The sequence below is a fragment of the Meleagris gallopavo genome, chromosome 5, assembly GCF_905368555.1.
Source record: "Meleagris gallopavo chromosome 5, MGAL_WU_HG_1.1, whole genome shotgun sequence".
NCBI lineage: Eukaryota > Metazoa > Chordata > Aves > Galliformes > Phasianidae > Meleagris > Meleagris gallopavo.
In genome coordinates this window covers 40504929-40515762 of record NC_139408.1, presented here as the reverse complement: position 1 = coordinate 40515762, position 10834 = coordinate 40504929, and the positions used below count along the sequence as shown (strand labels likewise).

The 10834-nt window shown below is 38.0% G+C and overlaps 1 protein-coding gene across 1 annotated transcript in view; it reads right to left on the bottom strand.

Moving 5' to 3' along the window:
• Window positions 1–5658: 5658 nt before the first annotated feature.
• The window catches only part of TSHR (thyroid stimulating hormone receptor), a 52031-nt gene continuing 46855 nt past the window's right edge, over window positions 5659–10834 (bottom strand). The window contains exon 10 of the mRNA XM_003206650.5: window positions 5659–10562. Coding sequence (XP_003206698.1) covers window positions 9152–10562 — 1411 coding nt within the window. The 3' untranslated portion in view covers window positions 5659–9151. The remainder of the gene's footprint in view (window positions 10563–10834) is intronic.

The window sequence follows — 10834 nt, the reverse complement described above, 5'->3', positions numbered from 1 at the left end:
TGTTTGCCACTTCATTTACTATCTTGCATGTGTGCATTTGTTTAATATCTGATGTTTAATGATTTTACTGAAGAGTCTGAATTAATTTTCGTAACACGAGTAACCTCTGTCACCTACGTGTTGAGTTTGCTTTGTAGGCTTTCCATTTAACGTAATCAGAATGACATGACATGAAAACTCACATTTTGATTTTGATTCCAGACACCTGTAATTATTTAAGAATTATTGTCCTGTGGTAACATGAGACTTAGGTCTTGAGAAGAGATTTTCCAAACAACTTGGTGTGCAATCTGGAGTACCAGTTCTGTAAATGGAAATGCAGGATAATACTGGGAATGAAATACACAGTTGTTGGAGGAGAACAGGCTGATAGTAAGGATTTTGACAGTGAAACTGATTTGACAGAATTGCTTTCTAATGCAAACAACTGACATCTCTTCTGGCTATCAATAGTTTATTGAGACATCATTCGTGCTTTGTGTTTAAATCTGACTTTTGAACTTGAAATCATTTTCAAAAGGATTCAGAATGATTCTGAATAAGCATCAGTAATTTTGATGTTCTACCACTGCTGTCTAAGTTGAGCAAAAAAAAAAAAAAAAAAGAAAAAAAAGAAAAGAAAAAGGCTTGTTGGTTTGGCAAAAAAAAAAAGAAAAAAAATCAGAAGGAAAAGCAGAACAGTGACAAATCAGTAGCAAACTCAAGTTGTGTGAATTTTTTTTTCTTGTTTGTTTTTTTACTTCATTATTCATTATATGTGCTTTTGCAGCTGGCAGGAGCAAAGCATTTCAAGGTTATGTTTTGACAAAATCAAGTACTTACACTGATTGGAAAAATGGTATTTTGATTTCTTAATGGATTTATTCTTTAACTGCAGAAGTATGAGGATAAAAATATTAGAATGTTAGCATAGCCTTTAACGTATCTCCTTTTAACTTCAGCTAGGCATCATTCCTTGCAACTTGTCTTAAATCTGTTAAATTCAGAGTTTGTGTTTTGTGTAGGGTGGTTTTTGTTTGTTTGTTTGTTTGTTTTTGCTAGGTCTTCTGTCTGTTAGAAGTTCAGTTAAAGGCTGTAGGTGTTGCTGCTTACAGTCAGAGCAGGTTATGTCAGTTTTCCCTCAGAGTACTTTTTTTCTCAGTAATGAGATTATGCCAAAACTATTCTAATCCTTTCAGGGGTGATGACATCTGGTTATCTGCAGTTTGACTTTTTTTTTTTTTAAATCTTTATTATGGCTATATAACAATCAGAAAAGTAGTTTTATGGCAAACTTTTCCACTTACTTTTGTGTGACATGCCTGTGCAATTAAATCTTTTTATGTGGTATAAATTGCCTGTCCTTGCTTGACTTGAAAAAGGATAATCTGGAGGTAATACAGGGAGAATAAACACTGAAAAATACACTTTGCTTTCCAGAGGATTGCAAGTTGCCTGTTTGTTTCTGGAGTTCAAAATCCCCTCTCTAAAGATAGATACTGGTGTTTTAAAATGCCTTTTAGCAATAATTATTTTTTTAAAAATGCAGCTGGGTGCATTTGGTTTACGCATTTTTGTTCTTGGTTCATTTTTGTACAGAAAGTTACTGAAATTGAATACAGATGATACCTAGTTCAATAAAGTGTATTTCAGTGACAAGTGAAACAAATCCTACTGTTGCATTATAGACAAAACCTTTAACCACAAAATTTCTTCAGTGTAGATGCCTGATTCTGTCTAGTTAGAAATGCTTTTAGTTTGCTAGAGGTGCCGTACAAAGCAAATGCGCTGCAGACAAGTTCTTCTGAACACCTGGAAGAGGAGGCACATTTGGAATCCAGGAGAGCTGGGGTTCTACTTCTCAAGGTGCAGGAGTCCGTGCAGTACTAGGCAGGATTTAAAGCCAAGGTGACATAAGTAAATCCTACCTAGCAGACGTAAGTTGATGATGGAGGAAATTATTTGGACTAAAAAAAGGTGATCTTTTCTACTAAACCACCTTGCTTCCTCAATTTTCCAAAGGCGTGTTCCCATTTCTCCTAGGAATCATGCCATGAGGTCCCTGCAGACAGGGCTTTGTGTCCTGCCTGAGCAGCACCTGAAGATCTTGCACAGAGTTTTCCCTTCAGAAGAGCTGCCTGACTCCTTGTGATCTGCTCAGATTCTACAGGTAATGTTTTCTGAGAAACTGTTCTAGGGAGCAGAGCATTTCTTACAGTGTTATATTGCACTTTTCATCTTGTGGAGCTTCTTGTAGATTTTGCTCTATCTTGGGTTTCCCATTAGAAAAGTCAGATTTTGGAGGTTCTTCTTCCCCAGGCTTGCCTTGTTGGAGCTTTTAGCAAGATTAAAAAAAAATAAATACTTGGTGCTGGGAGTAATATTTCTGGCGAACTGTTCTCCATGAACATTAAAGCAGCATCTAGTAAATTTTCCTGTGTGTTCACAGAGTTAAGAAATTGCTTAATAAGGGTGATGATGAAATGCTAATGCTGAAAGCTGTTTGGTTAAAGAAAAAATGTATTCCTGTTGCAGCCAATTCTGCATGCATCAGGAATTACTTTTGGAGGGGCTCAGAGAGGAAGCAGGACACTTGTTAATTTCTGATCAAGTTGCTCTAATGTCATACCTTTAAACAGATCTCTAAAGTCTCCCTGAGGTGTCTATGGGTATGCTGCCATGCAGCTTAGAAAAACAAGGTATTAGATATGTTTAAAATGTAAAGAGGTTCTTACAGAGCACAGGATTTCTTCGATGGTTGGGGAAGGAGACCTAAAGAACTTCTGGAAAAAGGAAACGGAGAACACAGAATAAAGTAGCCAGACCTCTTATAAAAACTGAGAGCGCAAAGAGAAGTATATATAAAGAACAAAAAACTTTATCCAGTGCCTTTTAATAGGAAAATGCATCAGCCAGTGTGTTGGCCGCCCCTTCTAATTTTTTTAGCAAAATATACATAACTGCTGGATTTCACTGGAAGTCAATAGCTAGCTAAAAAGAACTGATCTGTTGTTTCCACAGTTCCCTCTAGGCAGCAGCAGTAGTCTGTGTATGACTTAGGGAATTCTTTGCAGTCAAACTACAAACAGCGTTGTATATACAGCACAAACACAACCATCAAGCTGCTTGGTATTTCACTGCTATCCTATATGTACCAGCCAGCAACAGGTCATGGAGAGGGCAGACATTTAGACAGCACCTCAGAATTTTGAGTGATAGATTTTTTGTTTACGTAACTGTGTTCCTGCTTGGGTTTTCAGCTTTGTTTCCACAAAGTGCTGTCATTTTTCTTCACTATTAGCTTTCCAAGGAAAAGCTGCTGTCTTTTCAGCTTTCAAAGAACCAGCATGAGTTTTGCAGTCCAGCCACTTATCAGCCTCAGAGTTTGGAACAGGGAGGCTCTTCTTAGCAGTAAAGTTGTTCTTTACTAGAAAAGTATCACTGTCTCTGTCTCTATGTATAAACATATACACAAGTAAATGTCCCGTTGTAGCAACTGGTTATTGAGCTCTTCGATATATGTATATAATAAATGAAGTTGATATTCATAGCAAATCTCATTTTTTAGAAAAGAAATAAAAGCAGAGAACCCAAAGGTTCTCCATTTGTCCTCATCACAGCTGCATAGTGAATATCTGAAAACCAAAATGAGTGTGCTCCAAGTCTTTATCTAACAAATTAAGAAGCTAGATGAGCTTCAGATGAACCACACAAGTGTACAGCAGTAAAGATGTGGATTCAGGTGGCACTTAAAAGGTTTGGCACTCTACATAATCAGAACAACATGGAATGCTCCTGCCCAAGAAGCAGAGTAAGTTTGAAGGTGACTTAATCCTGTAGAAGATGGGCTCTTGGAAGGATCAAGTTTAGGATGGCCCAAATGAGTTCCAGATTCTCTGCTGTATTTGATGAGACTTTTTTTTTTTTTTTTAAATATGTAAATAGATATTATTCTTAAAGTGGAAAATAAGACTGAAAGTTATAAAAACTAAAGCTTTCCACAGGATTAATATCCTGTTGAACCTGAGGGCCTGAGATAATTCAAACTGCTGTAGCAATTCCTATGAATGTGTGTACTTGGTGTGTGCAGAATGGGAAAAGGAAGTTAAAACTGATGGGTTTTATTGGAAAAAATGCTCTATGTATTGACTTCAGAGAGCCTCCATTTTGTTGACTTTCATATCACTATAGTCATAAAAAGTAAGTTGGGCCCAATAGAAGTAAGTAAACAGGCAAAAAGTATTTCAGTTTTGATGTGGATGCATTATTGGACCAGTATGAATTAGAAGTCTACAATAATGTCAGAATATCTTGGTGTGCGTCACTGAGACTTCTTAATCACCTTCTGTTCCAGGGCATGATAATGGCCCTTCACATCTTGTGCCTTAGCCCACAAACCCTACATCAAAGTGCAGTACGGCATAGGTTTTCAAAATCACTACCAAGAAAGGAGTGCTCCACAAAGAGGCGTGGTTAGATGTCCAACTAATTTTGGGCCTTACCCAATTTTAACTATTAGCCAGAAGCCATACGATTATCGAGTGATTTTAAATCAAAAATACCAGGCATCTGCTAGGGGAGAAAAAAATAATACAAACAAACGGAAAATCAACCCAAGAGATTGTACTGCTACTAACAAGCAACCTGGAAGGTTTTGTTAATTTTAAAATGTAACCATAGGTCTGATCAAATCAAGCTCCATTTTTCAAGATTTTCCAAAGACTGCTGTGTACATTAAGTATATCAATTATCCAGCAAGAAAGGAAATGAAAGTGCATTTCATTTATGTTAATAAGCTAAAATACGGTGGTAGTGCATTGAAATTTACTTTTTATTACTTGTATTACTTTCAGATTCCAAGATTCTGCAGCAGATTGTGCTTTACCTTGATTGTATCTGACACACAGTGGGTGGCATCTTGTCTGCTTATTGAGGAAAATGCATCTGTCTTCAGATGGAGAGAAAGAAGAGCAGTACAGGTCAGCTATAGACAGTTTAAACTGCTCAGAGAAGGTTCAACATTCTCACAACCAAGGCCGCAGCTCAGCTTTGCAGCTTTTTTCCTCACTTTGTGAATGAAGAAATCTTTCCTAGTGCCTGCAAATAGAATCATAGAAGTTTATGCAGAGAAAATAAAAGCATTCTCTGCCAGAAAATGGATTTTTACATTCTGTTCTTCCATCTGAAATCCTAGGCAAGCCCAGAAGACCGTGACTCTTGCCATTACTATATGGGGCTTTGAGAGAGAACATCCAGGCCCTTACAGCAGGTGCTCTTACACCTGAGCTGTGAGGTCAGATCCATTGAGGTGGTGGTGTGAGCTGGTGCTGCTCTCCACTCAGCTGAATTTTAAATTACAGGGGCACTATGATCAGGCCTGATGAAGAAAGGTACAGTCAAAGATGACTTTGCAGTCTGAATTGGGGATCTGCTTGAACACAACGGCAAGTGGCTGTAATGGAACAGTCTAAAAGTCTGTCTGTGCCAAAATCCTGATTGTGATCTGCTAACAAGGTGTGGTGAGAGAAGCATAGAAGATCAGGCAGGCATCTGTCTTATCCCAAGCACACCCATCCATCATGCAATTGCCAAGCAGAACAGTGAGGCTAAGTTCAGGAGAAATATTCTTTACTTTTGTAGAAAAAATTGCTTAAGATTTTCAGAAAAGCTCTCTGGGCCTTTTACAATTTCAAACAAAAAATTTTATTCCAATACTCTGAGTTATTCCTGAAGTATTCTAGAGGGAAAAAGGAAGTACTTCATACCAGAAATAGTACTTCTTGCTGAGACATTTTAAATAGAAAGTATTACATCAGGATATAAGCAGAACCAGAATGGCTGAAGGAGCTGACCAGAGCAGAAATGTGAGAAAATTTCTATAGGATACAACTATTTACAGGTAAAAATCTGGCAAATAAATTATTCAAAGTCTACTGTCTGGATGTTTCCCATAGATTTTAAAATAAAATATTTTTCATCAGCTTTAACACAATAAAGACTATACAAGACAAAAAATACCTAACTTTGTTCATAAAGGCAATATTACAGAATCCTTTCAATTGACAAAAAATAGATATGCAGAGATAGGAGGTTAAAAAAGTTCAACAATGTATCTTTCAAAGGTAACAGCAAATGACTGCATTAATTCAAAAGCATTCTGCAATCAGTCCAACACACCACATCTTTCCAATGTCTTAGTAATTCCATGAAATAAACCTTCTGATTTAGCTTAAGGTAAAAAAAAAAAAAAAAAAAAAAAAAAAAAAAAAAAAAAAAAAGTTTAAGAAGTTCGAAATAAGTGATCTGTGGTAGTTTTAAAAATATTTTTTAAATTAATACTAATTTAGTCTTTTCTCTTCTTCTGAAAAAAAAAAAGACCATAATTCAAGCTGGGAATTTTTTCCTGCTGGTACCCTTGCAGATATGAAATGTATAGCATGAATATACAGTATATTCATTGGAACTTATTGTCTTAGCTGTTGAAGTGATAAAGGCACTCATCAAAGTATGGATGGGTAACTTTTTCTCCCTGTAATGATTACTCCAGAATCAGAAGTACAATACAACTTGAGGGCAGGGAGTTGCATCTTATAACTTGCTTCGTATACTCTTGGACAGGGCCATGTGTTCTGAAAACAACAGTTCCAGGGGTGTTTGCCCTAGGAGATTAGAAGAATTAATGCACTAAGGAACTACATTTGCATTTCTGATTATCACCTGCTGAGTCCAGGCCACAGAGTGGTACCTGTTTCCAAGTCAGCTGAAAGTAAAATGAAAATGGAAGCACGCTCCTCCCCAAAATAGGCAGGTAAATTAATCAGTAATGCAATTTTTTTAAATGGATTTAACAATGACGTAATATTTTTTTTATGAGACCATGTCACATTGTTGGTGAATCTAAGTGCTTGTTTCCGCACATGGAAGCAGCTTGTATTTATAATCAGGAATATGGAATCAAATTGTTTTTGAACTGAAATAGTACATGGTATTCACAATTGTGCAGTTACTGGCTGTAGTAGCTCACTTTTGAAAGGACTCTGCCATTATGTTTGTCTGAATATTACTAACTCTCACTATAGAAGATCCGACTGCTGTCTGTTCAGTTTAATCACTGTTCCCCAAAGCCTGTAATTCCATGAAAATAGTATTGATAGTGTAGATGTTACAAATGGAACTTTAAAATACCTACCTGAAGGTGGAGATTCATTGAGTATTCTCTGTTCTCATGATAGGCCTTCAAAATTGATGGGTGAAATGATCAATTGCTATCTTGTAATAGTCCAGAGACATATAGAGACATAGACTCCCATACCACAGTATGTTTGCTTACTGCATGCAGATGAACTGAGCACGGCCAAGCTTCATCTGTGATCTGACCCTTTTTAGCAGCAAGTGTGACAGCAGAATGGTTTAGTGCTTCACAGTAGCAAGAGTCTGCGTGATGTACCTAGTATCTGAGTTTGCATTTCCTTCAGTACAGTGTGGAGAGTGTGCACCTAAGCTGCAGGAACACAGCGGCCACCCATAAACTAGCCATGTCCTGGATGTAGCTGAACTGCAAATGATGTGAAGTTCAGATATAAGTCTCCCCTCAGAGCAGAGAGATGTTCTTAAGACATGTTGCAGGAGCTAGCAGTTGGCCTTCAATTCAGTACCTGAAGGGCATGAAGTAGCCTGAAAGCAGGATACACTTTTTTTTTTTTTTTTTTAAGTGTAGATGCAAGCTCAGCACAGCAAGTGCTAGAAGGAAAGTTATTCTAGCCATGTAAGGGGGAGGTAAGTATGGATAGCAGTAGAGTGTTTAGTGTAATACCTTGAGTCAATTGGATGGCGCCAGGTTTCTTTTTCCAGTGATGCCCAGACAGGACAAGGTACAATGGTCATAGAGAGTTCCATATAAACATGAAAAAAAACTTCATTACTTTGAGGGTGACAGAACACTGGAACAGGTTACCTGGAAAGATTGTGGAGCCTCCTTCTTTGAAGATTTCAAAACACACCTGAGTGATTTCCTTTGCAACCTACTATAGGGAACCTGCCTTAGCAGGGGGGGTTGGACTAGATGATCTCCAGAGATCCAACCCCTGCAATTCTGTGATGATAAATGTGGACAGATTCATGGAATCTCAAAATGGTTGAGGCTGGAAGGGACCTGTGGGTCCGTCTGCTCCAACCACTTCTCAAGAAGGGTCAACCAGAGCAGGCTGCCCAGCACCATGTCCAGGAGACTTTTGGAGATCTCCAAGGAGATTTCACACCTCTATGGGCAGCCTGTGCCAGTGCTCAGCCACACACAGAGTGAAGAAGTGCTTCTTGATGTTCAGACAAAACAGGACTGGGGTTAGGTAAAGAATGAGGTGGTGTAAAAATTTAGTACAATCTTAGGTTTTAGAAAGAAAAAATATGAAAATCATTAACTTGACTGGGTAGACTGATCTTCAAAAGAAATTCAGACTAAACCATTTCCTATTTAGGTTCATGAAATAGTGAGAGAAACTGATAGGAAGAGTGCACACGAGGGCAAATGCCCACGTTTATCATCAGTTATGGATAGCAGTAGAGTCAATGATATTAGCCTTTAATCACTATAAATGTAATATGAAGAGGCTTCTTCTTGCAATTCACCCAACTAAACCAAAAACTGATAAATTGCATGTCAGGGTGGTAGAAGCAGAAGTAATCTGTTCCATTTTACCTTAGGTGGAGGTTTTAGGAATTTGCTCTTAAAAGAAAAAACTTAACCATTTGACAAATAGCCAATTGGCATTTGAGATCTCCAACTAATAGCTTAAAATATAACTTTATCTATAAAACTACATTCTTTTTCAGTCATAAAAGTTCCCTGATATTTTATGCTTGGTCTCCTTCTTTATTTTCTTTAGATAAGGGTACTTTTAATAGTTGCTGTCTTTTTCTATATGTTAATTTTCCTACACATATATATAACTTTCCCATCCATTTCCAGCAGTATAATTGTAACAGTATCTTGTGACCTGTATTGGTATGAATGTGAGACAAGAAGTTTCAAGAGAAAGAATTGTCTTTCTGATGGTACATCATCCACCACAAGGGTAGGGTAGGGGAAAATAGGGAGAAAATGTGCACTTCTCACTCAATCTACTGTGTACACAACAACATGTTGACAAAATTTTGACTGTGTGACTTTGAGACATCATAGCTCAGTTTGCTTGCATTCTTCCACAAGAATTTGGTTTTGCATTGTCATAGCAGGAAGGTAATCGTTGACTGGGTCTTGGATGCTTGTAAGAATCTGACCTAACCCTCGGCTGATTCTCTGCCCATAAGAGCCACTGCTGTTTTTGACTGAGATTGTCTGACCTCTGTAGACTTGAGCCTGATGCTCACATATACCAAACTTGCTCAGCAGGATAAACACATCTCTTCGGAAAGCTTTGGTGAAAATAGCATATAGAAATGGGTTGGCGCAAGAATTGAGTGGATAGAAAAGTACCAACAAAATCTTGGAATTAGTGACTGTTATCAATGGTTTGTTCATGATAGCAGATAGGGCATGGAAAGAGATAGGAGCCATGCACAGAAAGTCAGTGAAAATCAACACAGCCATCCTCTTGGCAATTTTGGTGTCTTTGTCTCCTGACTTGTACTGAGGGTTTCGCACAGTGATATAGATTTTTATGTAGCAGGCACAAATGATGACAAAAGCAATAATGTTACATATTAAAACAAAGACAACATAGGCTTCAGCCACTGGCGTTTCAGTGTCCATAGGTAAGCAGATGCTGACTTTGCTGTAGCTGCTGACTCCAACCAGTGGCAAAAGGGCAAGAAGAAAGCATGAAAGCCAACCTCCCAGCATGATAACCAAAGCATGCCGGAGGCGAATCTTTCGATTGGGACTCATGGCAAAGGTGATGGCATACCAGCGCTCCAGGGTGATCACAGTGAGTGTGTATACAGAAAGCTCACTAGCAAAGACTGTGAAGAAACCTGCTGTGTTGCAACCAGGCCCTGTCTGCCATTCTATAGCATGATTATAGTACTCTGATCTGGTGTAGAGGTCCACTGAAGCAATCAGGAGAAGATATAACCCCATACAAAAATCAGCAAAGGCTAAGTTGCACATAAGAAAGCGTGGTACAGTCAGTTTGTAATGGCTGGTTAGGAGGATAAAAAGGACAAAAACATTACCTACAATGGCCAGCAAGTTCACAAACCATACCACAATCCTCAGAAACTGGTATCCCATTATGTCCTCACAGGGATTAAACTCATCAGGCTCTGGAGTGCATATTACATCCTCATTGCCTCCACAGACAAGATAGTCATAATGACTGTCAAAGGCCTGCATGTCTTCAGTTTGAGGGTTTTTGAGCTCTTGGCCAAACCCAACATTTTCTTCCCCGTGTTCTTCCAAAAATATATAATATTGGGAATTTTCATGGAAATTCCTGAACTTGGTGTTTTTGTCATAAACAGAATCAGTGCGGTCTGTGTATTCTTCTGTATGATCTTTGTAAAACGGTTCTCTGATAGCTCTGAGCGATCTTCTATTTCGAAAACTGTGACTGCCAGTCTGGTTACACATCAAGTACTCCAGAATTCTGAAAGAGGACAGAGGGAAATCACCACTGGCATTTACATTTGAGGTGAACAAAGGGAGCACTTCAAAAAAAAATTACCAAAGGAAAATGTAGCTATAATAATGCAATCAATTACGTATTTGTTAGCAGAACATAAAGTAAATGAAAAACTTGAGAATTTCTGAGATCAAACAGAAAATTCGTTATCAGAATAGCTGCTGTTTTTTAACCTACATCTTTATTTTCTTGGTGCCTATCAGATATCCCCAAAAGAAAGTTGGTCTGCCAACTTC